The 13,508-nt window shown below is 33.8% G+C and overlaps 1 protein-coding gene across 1 annotated transcript; it reads right to left on the minus strand.

The window, feature by feature from the left end:
* Positions 1-134: 134 nt before the first annotated feature.
* Positions 135-1,997, minus strand: LOC128554639 (uncharacterized; the record flags this gene model as incomplete). The annotated part of the gene is made up of 2 exons (XM_053535929.1): positions 1,874-1,997; positions 135-1,575 (listed from the first exon to the last, which is right to left on the minus strand). A coding segment is annotated over exon 2 (991 nt), but the record flags the coding sequence as incomplete, so codon positions are not given.
* Positions 1,998-13,508: the final 11,511 nt, after the last annotated feature.

The raw sequence follows: 13,508 nt of genomic DNA on the forward strand, positions 1-13,508 counted from the left end.
ACTCACTAGTGCCTCATTAGTGACATTCATTGTGTAGTCTTTACTTTGAAGACTGATGAACATCTATTAAACGATGTTTAGTCAAACTTTACTATGCACAATTTGTAAATATGCATCAACAATTTTGCACTTACTTGTAAAAAAGAAGCCCGCCCTGCTAAGTGTATTGGGATCAGGACTTCTCCGTGTCCACCGTGCATATGATCTTAGTCTGTCATTATATTCTATAAAATCCGGATGTCTTGGCCTTTGCACTGTATTAGACTGATTCCTAGAAAAATGCATTAAATTACTAGCATGCGCAATCTCATTTCCAGAAGAAGCATTATGTCCGTGGTATCTAGACAAACTATTACCACCTATTGCCAAGCTTGAAGCTTGATCACTGGTCACTGGCAAAGACTGGCCATTTGAAAACGCAAATACACTCCTCCCCTCATCATTTTGCTCTTCAGTTACTTGTTGGGGAAAGTTTTCAGTCATTTGAAATTCTCCTGATAGTGGAAACACAATTGATGAACTGTCAAAAGTGGGTGTTCTAACTTTACTTAAACTTTTCAAAGATATTTTGCGCGTTGTGGTGCAGAACGCATCTTTCCAAGTGAAATAGTTAGAACTTTCACTATAGTTGTGTCTATGTAATATTTCAGAAGGTAAACATTTCACAATAGTATTGTTTTCTTCCAATATATCATCAAGTTTGACATAAACTACTGATATATTTTCTTTTAACTGTTCAAAGAAATATGTCGTCTGACTAACTTGAGGTAAAACAATTGTGTCACCATCATTCAATTTGTATATCAAGAAACACTCATGCAGCTGCGACCAAGAACCAATGTTTTCTAGCTTGAGTCGAGGAAGACTTTGTCTAGCAAAGTATGTTAGCTTGTCGGATAAAGTGGTTGATAATTGTGTGAAAACTTGAACTTGTCCGCTTTCATACAGTAACAAGCTGTCTCCAAAAAACTTAAATATATACTCAATATGTGGTAATATTTGTACACTCGACGACGACTCTTGCAAAATTGTTATCGCTTTCACAAATGTGTCATTTTTTCGTTCCTCACCATGCGTGTCAGACTTTCTGTAAAATGCCCTGTTTTTGTTTTTGTTTTTATTCATGATGAAAACTCATATGTGAGAATTGAAAACGTATACATCAAATACTTAAAAACAAACAAATAAAGGAAACCTTGAAGATATACTAACAAATCTTAATCTTAACACATGCTTTATTTTTTAAAACATCTGTTGCTCTGCTCTACTTTCGTTTAGAGTTCTTGAATTTAATATCGTGCATAGCGTTAGGACTACATCATCATGCCACTAGAGATCAATGGTTTACAGTGAATTTCTACAGTAGTGGTTTTAGGGTTATATCTACTCGGTCTTTTTTCTTCTTTCCAGTTACGACGACTGCCTTAAAATGCGTATAGAGATCTTGTTTGATAGATGTAATATTATATTAAACTTCCAACATTCGATGCAGTTGTCGTTTAGGCTTTACGTTTGCTGTGTAGTTTCTTTTCAATATTAACATAATTCCGTTTGATCTACCATCCATTTCATTTCCTGAAATAAAAAAGTATACTTTTTCATTAAAGAAAAAAAAATGACATTCTGAGTCTCTTTCAGAATTTTATTTGTAAAAAAGCTTATTTAATTAAATCTATGAGGTTTCAGTTGCAGACAAATGCATGAAAGTAAAAAAGAACCCTTAATTTCCGTAAATTCATTTCTTCTATCTGTTTAAGACAAAAATAAGACATCGACCTTATTTACCTTAAGATAAGGTTTTACTGTATCTTACGAGAAGATTGAGTTTATTTAAAAAATACCTACGGGCAAGAAAATATAACATTACAACTACCTAAGGTCTTAAAGAACCCTTGCATTAGTCACCCAAGTCTTCGACATATGTAGGCTTTATAGAAAGACTATCTGAAACAATACTAATGTCACAAGTCATAATGCAAAAATTAAGAAAAGTGTCTAAAGATTACACTAAAACAATGTTACTCTGTCATTCAGGAAGATCGAAACTTGCTGATAGGAAATTAAATTTTAGGCAAGTTTAAATTTGAGGGTATCTTGTGTATAATCACCTTGTTCAAAAGACTCTGAGAAAAAACATTTTATTATCAATGAAATACATAGTACCCTGACGAGTTCTCTATATTTGATAGTGAATTATCCCGTCTAGAATTATACAAATTGATAATAATTTTACTGAAATATTACAACACAATAAACAGTAAGCCTGAGATTGCCATACATAGTTTTATATTATCAACTAGAATTATACAAATTGATAATAATTTTACTGAAATATTACAACACAATAAACAGTAAGCCTGAGATTGCCATACATAGTTTTATATTATCAACGCCTATATATCTAAGCATATCAGTTGACTCGCGTCAAGAGTAATGTATAATACTTCACTTAAATCTTCAACAATTTATATCAATTTTGGTCTATTTAGAGAGTATATTATAATCCTTTATAATACACGGAAAAGTCAACAGATCAAACAAAAAATAAATGATCTTACATACAAATAAACGAATAGGAAAGATATTTTATTTATTCTAAAATAAAAAGATACAAACAGTTGAATAAAATAATGACTTTATATAATTTTATCAGTAACACACTATGGACTGAGATCCCGAAACAAATAATCACGATAAGCCGAACAAGAAAGGTTAGCAAACAGATTCCAAGTAGTATGGAGTGACCAAACAGAAAATGCGGAGGAGTTAAAGTCAGGATATGGCTGTACAAGAATTGAAGAAGTTTTATGCTGGCACATCAAACTGAGCGTTGTTAAAGTTGGAACTGGAGTATGAAAGCCACAAGATGGGGCTAGGACAGGCTTTTCTATAATTTTATGCATGCTCAACATCAGGGATCCCTTTTTAAAAATGCATGTATATATAAAACAGTAGAAAGAAAATTTCTGAAAATTGGCATATTTGTACATTTTGCAAAGATGACTTTAAGGGAAAAGTTTAAACCTGTCAGGAGAAGACAATACTTTTACTGTTTGTAAACAAAGCCACGTGAATGGGATTATAAATGTAGCAATACCTATAAAAAATCACCTACATTTTGTCAACTAATCTTTCTGCATACGGTTCAATACATTTTCAATGTAATGTTCAGTGCATGAATTGCGTTTAAAAATTGAAAAAGCAAATAAAATATGCATGTTTTATGTAACATGAAAATAAAGCTCAAGGCTACAATGTTAACTTTTAGTCACTTTGTCTGGCTTCATAATCAGTAAGTTCTAATTGTCCTTTTACTGTAACTATGAATTCTTTGTCATATACTTACATAAAGAATACTATTGAACCAAAATGGAAATATTTTGGCATCAAACTCATATATGGCTAGATCTTATGATTTCGGAATACTTCTATAGCATAATGTTGGTAAAACTGGATCAAGTAAGACTGTCATTGATATTCAGGCATCTTCTAATACACTGTTTCCTGACAGTGGAGTAGTAAGAAAACATCACAACTTAAAACAAGTTTTTAAAAAAAAAGATATTTATGACTTGTGCAAATATCATAACTAGATTTGATTCCACAGTAATTACAATATATATATATATATATATATATATATATATATATATATATATATATATATATATATATATATATATATATATATATATATATATAAAGCATGAAACTGTCAAGTAAAAGAGTTATTGTATATTTATACACCATTCATCATATTGTTAAATAATCTCACAGGTTTCTTCGAACCTGCATATCAGTTAAACCCAAAATAAATTGTACATAGAAAATTATGACAATTTTCATGGAATTTCCCTTAGTAGTACCTCGTAACAGTTAAGTGATGAACAGTGTTGAAAATTTCAGAATGTGTGATAAAAATAATCACTTGGTGTAACAGTAACAACTCTACCATCTTCCTCCCATGTCAGAACTGGGAACGGGCTGGCCTATAACTTCTGTAGTAACAGCTTTCTTTTGTCAATCACTGACCTTGTATATTGGTGCGTTTCCTATAGGAAAACCTGCCACATATTCTAATTTCAAGAGAATTTTTTTTCATCTTTTATCATATCCCTACTTTCTGCAGAGAAAAAAAAATAGTAACAATTAACCCTGTAAGACTTAAAGTTAAGCTAGAAATTGTCCCGGAGTTAATTTTGCACCATGTGATCCGTTAATGGTTGAACGACCCCTTGAGGTCATTAAGTAATTGAGTAATTAAAGTTTAACTACTGAACTGTTGGAAAGACAATTTTATTACCAAATTGAAATGAATTGGTTCAATTTATTATTTCAAATTGGTAATAAAATTGCTTCATCATTATAATTTAAACCATGAAGCAAATACAGAAAAAACAAACCTTGTTGCTGTAGAAAAACGGGAAATCTAAAATCAAAAATAGCTCATTACGAGGATCTATTTATAGTATAATTTATGGCGCCACTCCAGGTAGACGCATTAACGTGTCATTATGATTTTAAATATCAACGTTTTGAAAGATGACTGAAATTGTTGAGTCATTGATTGGGTATTGATTGGGTACATTGTTGATTCGTTAAATTAAAAAAAAAATCAAATGTATAAAAATAGTGACGAAACCTCCGGATCCAAGCTGTTACCATTTAAGTCTACTTTAATTATTCACACTGGACAACGGTTACCTTAAAATGACAAGAAACGAGAGATGTTAGCATTATAAAGGCAACAAAATGGCTAAACTGACAATTGTTTAAATTCATACAAACTATAAGAAATGCATAGATACGGCATACCCAGATAACATGTACGCGATAGCAGATAACATCAAGAAACAACGTGACTTTGTTTATATCTTCTCGTCCACGCCGCGATAAGTAGGATAGACCGCTTTAAGCAGATATGGTAAGGAGATAACAAACTGCATGTTCAAGGTTTATTCGGCAAATTCGGCATTATACATGCCTTTGGCCATTAACAAATATAAAAAGAACATGGCATATTAACAAACAATACAATACATGTATAAATATATAGTGCAAAAAATAAAAGTGTATGCATACATTAACAAACGTATAAATTATACAAAAGTATATGTTAGGAAACATCCAAACAAACAAAACATATATAACAATTTTCGTGAAATTATGTGGTATTATTTTTAAGTACATTGATTCTATATTGCGTGGCTTCTTTAATAAACTTAGCTATCTTAATAATCAGTTTAGCATTTTTCGAAGGCATTAAATTATTAAATTTCTGAATAGGTGGCCATATGTGTAATACCAAGGTACGTGCGTCTTTCTAATATCTGTATAGTTACTACAACAAAGAATGAAATGATATTCTGACTCCACAACATTTCGGTTACATATCTTACATAGTCTGTTACTTCTATCTATATTATTATATCTACCCATCTCAATTTCCAGCTGATGTGAACTTAATCTCATACAAGTAAACATTTTTCGTAAATCAGTATTTTTCGGCGTTAGCTGAATAACATGGATTTTGACCTAGATTCTGTAGTAATCGGGACACGGAACAGGTGCGCGCTGAGAAGATAAACCATTTATTAAGTCTTAAATGACATTGATTATCAGAAGGCACATATTAAATAGAACATATTTAGTAGTTTTGTTACCCTAAACTAAAATGATATATTCTAATTTAAAGTTTTTAGTAATTTATCACCGCTAGAGAAATCGAAAGTAAACTTCTTCCCCCGTTGCGTACCTCGCTTATGGATGAATGAGTGGTGGCTGGTTGTAACTGTATACAGTCAGTGTACCCGGTGTCGGACTGTACGCGGTTTCGCACACATGGCAAATTCATGCTCTTCGTGAAAATAAAGCAGAAAAAATAACAATTCTTTGTTACTATTTCACGAAACTGAGTTATTCCCTACATAATTTGACACCAGGGGTCTTTCCCCACTAGAGCCTCGCTCTGGCAAGTGCAGACAAAAACAATAACAATTAACACCAACGGAGGCCAGTAGGTCAGCTGAAAATTTTTAAATTTCATGAAAATAATGACTATGCAAACAACAACAATGTGCAAATTAAATTTAAAAATCACTATTCCATCATATATTATGTAAGTATTTACCTATTACTTTACCCAAATAAAAAAGATTTCAACATTTATTGAGGGTATCACAATCTGCAAATGTTTAATTTTTTGCTTTAAGTTGTTTTTTAAACAGAGAATTTAATCAAGTAATTAGAGTTATGGGGGTCACTAGTGATTTAAAAGCTAGGGTTTTATTTTCATGTCAACTGCTTTAGCCTTTTCCAGTCCAACTAATTGTACGCTGGTCGACATATTGTGCTAGTGGGTTACTTATGGGGGATTCTGACCCAACAGAATCAGCCCAGGACGTCAAATCATTTTGACCTTCTATCACTGAAAGGATACCTCTTGATCATTTAAATTTGCTGCTTAGTTGGAATATTTGCAAATGAACAATGTGTTCGTATATGCATATCAAAATATTTTCTGTCTGTACATTCTGTTTAATTCTGAATTTTTCATGCGCCAAACATTATTACCTCTACGCCGTTTGTCTTTTTAAAGACATTTCTTGTTTAATTTCACAATATAATCCTCAAAACAGAATGACGTTTTATATTTACAGTAACTTTCCAGTTTAGGCATAGCATTTATATATTCACTCCACTCTTGAATGAATTGATCATATAATCTGTTTTTCAACAACGGGAATAGTTCAAATTATTATCAAAGTTCATGCGTATATCAGTGTAACCAATTTTAAGGTGATCTATAATGGAGTTAATTTGATTTGACCAACAAATACCGTTAATAGTTCTGCACTGTTCAAGAAATATACTCAGTTCCAAAAGAAACTGTGCACTTTTTAAGTTTAAATATTTCAAAAAATTCCCCGACGTTTTTGTTTCATTTTTTCATACACTAACTCTCAGGTATAACTCAAAATCTAAAATGCACACCAATTTGTTTACGAACTGATTTAAATTTTGGTACCAAACATTATAAGTTTTCATGAAATAACCGAGAAAAAATAACAGAAAACTAAGTGCACACTTTCTTTTGGAACTGAATGTATGTCATATAAAGCAGAATTAGGGTTCTTCATGATTTTTAACCAAAATTTGATTGCTCTTATTTTACAAACAACAGACAAAGGTAGTACCCCTAATTCGCCATACCCCGAATAATTTGGGGTCTGACTTTTAACACCTAAGAGGTATTTACAAAACCGAACATGTAACTTGTCAATTTCTTTTAACTTGTAGACACCCCAAACTTCTGCGCCATATAGTAAAATAGGTAGGACCATTGAATTGAATAAAGACATTTTTGTTTTTACATTCATGTCCACATGATCAAATAAGGACAGAAGATTAAAATAACCTCTAAGAGCTTGATCATGTAGAAGCTTCACAGCATCTCTGAAAGTTCCTGTATGTGTAAATTTAATTCCTTAATAAATAAAACTGTCAACAATTTCAACTTCTTTATCATTTATGAAAAAATCTACGTTATGATTGCATTCCCGTTTCTCAAAAAGGCAGTCTGAAAGACAGCTAAATCCCCCGCTACTGCTATGGATAGTGAAAGGGTAAACCTTTGATTTTAGCTGTGACCTTGACCTTGAACTGACATGGCTGACTCATGAATTCTGCACAACGTCTTGATGAGGTGATCATTTGACCCAAGTTTCATGAAAATCCTTCAAGGGGTCTAGGAGATACAGAGCTGAAATCTTTGACCTTCAGTTGTGACCTTGACCTTAAGTTGACATGGCTGACTCATGAGTTCTTGATGAGGTGATCATTTGACCCAAGTTTGATGAAAATCCTTCAAGGGGTTTAGGAGATACAGAGTGGACACAAAATGGAAGGCTCAAACCTTCGACCCTTAGTTGTGACCTTGACCTTGAGCTGGCGTGGTTGACTCATAATTTCTGCACATCGTTTTGATGAGGTAATCATTTTACCCAAGTTTTATAAAATTCCTTCAAGGGGTTTAGGAGATATAGAGCGGACACAAATTGGAAGGCTCAAACCTTTGACCCTAAGTTGTGACCTTGACCTCGACCCTTAGTTGTGACCTTGACCTTGAGCTGGCATGGTTGACTCATAATTTCTGCACATCGTTTTGATGAGGTAATCATTTTACCCAAGTTTTATAAAATTCCTTCAAGGGGTTTAGGAGATATAGAGCGGACACAAAATGGAAGGCTAAAACCTTTGACCCTAAGTTGTGACCTTGACCTTGAGCCGGCATGACTGACTCATGGGTTCTGTACATCGTCTTGATGAGGTGATCATTTGACCCAAGATTGATAAAATTCCTTCAAGGGGTTTAGGAGATATAGAGCGGACACAAAATGGAAGGCTCAAACCTTTGACCTTGAGTTGTGACCTTGACCTTGAGCCGACAAGGCTGAGCTATGGGTTCTGCACATCGTCTTGATGAGGTGATCATTTGACCCAAGTTTCATGAAAATCCTTCAAGGAGTTTAGAAGATATAGAGCTGACACAAAATGGAAGGCTCAAAACCATTGACCCTAAGTTGTGACCTTGACCTTAAGCCGGCATGGCTGACTCATGGGTTCTGCACATCGTCTTGATGAGGTGATCATTTGATCCAAGTTTTATAAAATTCCTTCAAGGGGTTTATGAGATATAGAGCGGACGCAAAATGGCAGGCTCAAACCTTTGACCTTGAGTTGTGACCTTGACCTTGAACCGACAAGGCTGACTCATGGGTTCTGCACATCGTCTTGATGAGGTGATCATTTGACCCAAGTTTCATGAAAATCCTTCAACGGGTTTAGGAGATATGGACCCGACACGATTTTGTTACGGACGGACCATTCCTATAATCCCTCCGCCACGACGGGGATTAAAAATACAGATTTTAGTCTTGTCTATGTTAATTTCTAAGCCCCATTTAACAGAATAGTGCCAAAGACTGTCAATTTGTGCTTGCTTTGGGTCAGTTGTGAATAAAACAATATCGTCTGCAAATAAAATAAAATATTTTGACAATAAATCTAAGTCATTCTAAGTCAAAGAATTTATATCAAGATTATCAACTGTATCATTTACAAAAAGAATAAACATTATCGGTGACAAGGGTTCACCTTGTTTTAAGCCGATAGTGACATTGAAAAGATCTGACATTTTCATAGAGCTTGACATACGTACACATGCCTGATCATTGTAACATATTGACTTAATCATTCTAATGAACATGCTTTATGTCTTCCTTAACAGACCATCTTTTATTTCTTTCAACACGTCGATTTTTTATTTTCAAAGAACCCATGACTAATTACAATCATAGCTTTTTAATTATTACGAAATTCAAATGAAGTTCAAAATGTGCTCATTGGTAATCTTGTGAGCCTTGAGGGTCCTCTTGTTTCTCTTTAAGAAAAACACCAAGACGGAATAGATTGAAGACAGAGAAAATTGTTATACTTGCCAGAAGAAGGAAATTTTGTTTTGTTTTGTTTTGTTTCACCGACACAGTTAAGGTGAGAGGGCGATTTTTTCAGCTTTAATAATAGAGGAAAATCCAAGCTATCTCCGTGACATTACTTCAGACACGAGCGAACTTCTTCAAGCCAACATGATGCTTCCACGTGACGGCAATGCTCGAACCAACAGAAGCAAGGGACAAATAGTTCGAAGTCATCAGCTTTAACCACTCGGTCAGGGAAGACCCCTGATGAATAATTATGAGATACTATTTAGCATGTTTAGATGAAGCGAGTTTAAATGATATATATTAAGATTATCCTTTGTGGTGTTATTATAATTAGGTGAGAGTTATAACAAATTGGGCGAAAACATTTAAATCTACAGTATGAATCGGAATAAAGAAATAAATCACATTCATTCATATATTGTACACTACTATTAGAAAATTATTTTGACAAGTACTTCATCTTGTCCATTTATATGCCGAGATGTGCGTCATTCTTCATGTTATGGCATAACACGTCCTTTTATACAACACAAAAGCCAATGGCACTCCAGTAAACGCTTTGTGGAAAAGCATTCACCAAATGGTCGCCATAAACATCATCTGATTCTGACAAACAGCCACTGCAAAATTTACATGACATGTTTTTTCTAGTGCTGCATACATGATTTGCCCGGAATTTTCAGCTTAAATGCTAAATATTTAAACAAAATGTTAATGTAAATTTGTAATCTGGCCTTCTCCTTGCGTACATGTTATGTAAGTGTGCGCTCTTAATTAAACTTTTATTTTTGAAAAACAAGAGGGCCTTGAAGGCCCTGTATCGCTCACCTGACCTATTGACCTAAAAATCATCAAGATTAACATTCTGACCAAGTTTCATTAAGATATGGTCATAAATGTGGCCTCGAAAGTGTTAACTAGCTATTCCTTTGATTTGACACCTTGACCTAGTTTTTGATCCGACATGACCCAGATTCGAACTTGACCTAAAGATCATCAAGTTTAACAATATGTCTAAGTTTCATGAAGATTACAGTCATAAATGTGGCCTCTAGAGTGTTAACAAGCTTTTCCTTTGATTTGACCTAGTGACCTAGTTTTTGACCCCACCTGACCCAGATTTAAACTTGACCTAAAGATCATCAGGATTAACATTCTGACCAAGTTTCATTAAGATATGGTCATAAATGTGGCCTCTAAAGTGTTAACTAGCTTTTCCTTTGATTTGACCCGGTGACCTAGTTTTTGACCCGACATGACCAAGATTCGAACCTATCCTAAAGATCATCAAGGTAAACATTCTGACTAAGTTTCATGAAGATACAGTCATAAATATGGCATCTAGAGTGTTAACAAGCTTTTCCTTTGATTTGACCTGGTGACCTATTTATTGACCCCACCTAACCTAGATTTAAACTTGAGCTATAGATTATCAAAATTAACATTTTGACCCTGTTTCATTAAGATATGGTCATAAATGTGGCCTCTACAGTGTAAACTAGCTTTTCCTTTGATTTGACCTAGTGACCTAGTTTCCGATTCTACATGACCCAGATTCAAACTGCACCTTAAGATCATCAATAATAACATTCTGACCAAGTTTCATGAAGACACAATCATAAATGCGGCCTCTACAGTGTTAACAAGCTTTTCCTTTGGTTTGACCTGGTGACCTAGTTTTTAACCCCAGATAACCCAATATCAAACTCATCTAAGATTTTATTTAGGGTAACATTCTGATTAAGTTTCATTAAGATTGGGCCAAAATTTTGACCTCTAGAGTGTTAACAAGCTTTTCCTTTGATTTGACCTGGCGACCTAGTTTTTGATCCCAGATGACCCAATATCAAACTCATCCAAGATTTTGTTGAGGGTAACATTCTGACCAAGTTTCATTAAAATTGGGCCAAAAAATGTGACCTCTAGAGTGTTAACAGTCAAATTGTTGACGACGACGACGGACGACGGACGGACGACGGACGACGACGGACGACGGACACAGGGCGATCACAAAAGCTCACCTTTGAGCACTTCGTGCTTAGGTGAGCTAAAAAATGTAAGTATTTGTCAGGAAATTATCATTTAAAATATGACGGATTCTTCAGAAAAGTGCGCTCCCCATTCCTTCTGTAAGTGGTATAAACGACAGAGAAAACACTATCTGGGTACGGTACGCCTATGCTAGGCACCGAGCTAAAATCTATACCAAATAGCAATGATTTCTTTTATGACGCGTTTGTTGTGCTTATTTCTGGCGTTTCTTGTCATTTTGTGTCGTCTTTTGTGTGAGTAAATTAACTATGTCCGATGTTGTATTCCGATTAGAAAAAAAAATCTTTAACTAGAGTGTAATTTTAATACAGAATTTCTATATCCTCTTTTGATTATAAAATGGATAAAGAAAACACAGGTAGTTGCTTCACATTCAGTTAAATGACAAACTTGGCATTGATTTGTTTAGTGCAAGAAGTCTGTAATAATTACCAGACCTGTTCTCCTACTTCTATTGGTTACAATACAATAGAGCCATTATATCAAGTTACCAGGTATATAAGATTATTGGATGTTTCTTAAAAGTCTGCTATAAAAAAAGACTTTCGTCCAGTATCTAGAAATGTGTTTAAAAACTGGCTTTGCGATAAAATTAAACATTTTCTGATAAAACGGTCCTGGGATTTATTTCAATGTCAAACAGACCTACTCAATAACATCTCCTTGAGACAACATCCGTCTAAGTACTGGATTTATTAGAAGAAGAATTCTTGAAATATGAACGCTAGACAAATTATAAACGGTCGCAGAATTTACAAATAGCAAAAATGTCCCCTGAGTTCATTTTTTATGATGAAAGTCTTGATGATTTTCCATACAATTTACATGGAACATAAATTTCAAACGTGTATTTCAGAAAAAGCCTTTACTATTCGATATATATTTCTATAACATTTCTGGGCTTGTCTCATACTGTTTCAACACGCTTTTAAGACAGCAACTTCTAAAGTAGTGGAGATCAGTGGGTTTCTAACAGTATATCCCCCGTTTTCTAAACAAAAATGTCCATGATTTTGCCGAATATCGTTAAGTCATATCAAAGAAATATTGATATTTGTGTGCTTTTAGACATTCTTACATTTCTTCACTGTGCAAAGTTTTGTCGTTTGTTTTTCTCGGTCTTATGTCGTTTATTTAGACATTCTTACATTTCTTCACTGTACAAAGTTTTGTCGTTTGTTTTTCTCGGTCTTATGTCGTTTTTCTAACAATCTTTCATTTATGTGTATAATATACTAGTATTAACTATATCCTGACATGTAACTGACAACTTCTCCTCGTGAATCAAAGAAATCATTAAAAGCATAAATATGAAAAAATATAACAGAACAGAACATATACAGTAAACTCCCCCTATAAAGAACACGGTTATAACGAATTAGTGGTTATAAGGAACATTTTAAAATGTCTCATTTTTTACCCTCTTTCAAATATTCGTTTATGGTAAGATTTTGTACCGGTGTCGTATCTGGGCATTACCCTTAGGATTTATTTAGTGTAATTATTTGGTTTCAGTTTGATTTTATTTTTTACAATCTTGCGGGCAATTGTAAGATGTTTTAAGATAACTGAAAATTACGCAATAATTATTATGCCAGAAAATTACGTCCGCAGTATTATAAATCTCGGCAAAATGTCCTATTCAAGTTATCCTGCAAGCTCAAGTTTTAACTTTTTTATATCACCAAAGTTATTTTTAGTTTCTTCCACTCTAAATTTTTATCACTATATTCTTTCTCTTTTTGATTTTGACGCGCAAAACGTCTACGTTCCCGCAAGGGGTTTGACGTCAACGGCAGATAGATAGATAGCTAGTGGGTGCGACACCTTATGTACCAGTCACTTTATGTACCATTTTGACACCTAATGTACCACCTACATATTATATAGTAATTGTATCTCATAGTGTAGTGCTGTGAATAGGTGATAGTTACCTGTGAAAACAACTTT

The sequence above is a fragment of the Mercenaria mercenaria genome, unplaced genomic scaffold (genome assembly GCF_021730395.1).
Source record: "Mercenaria mercenaria strain notata unplaced genomic scaffold, MADL_Memer_1 contig_586, whole genome shotgun sequence".
NCBI lineage: Eukaryota > Metazoa > Mollusca > Bivalvia > Venerida > Veneridae > Mercenaria > Mercenaria mercenaria.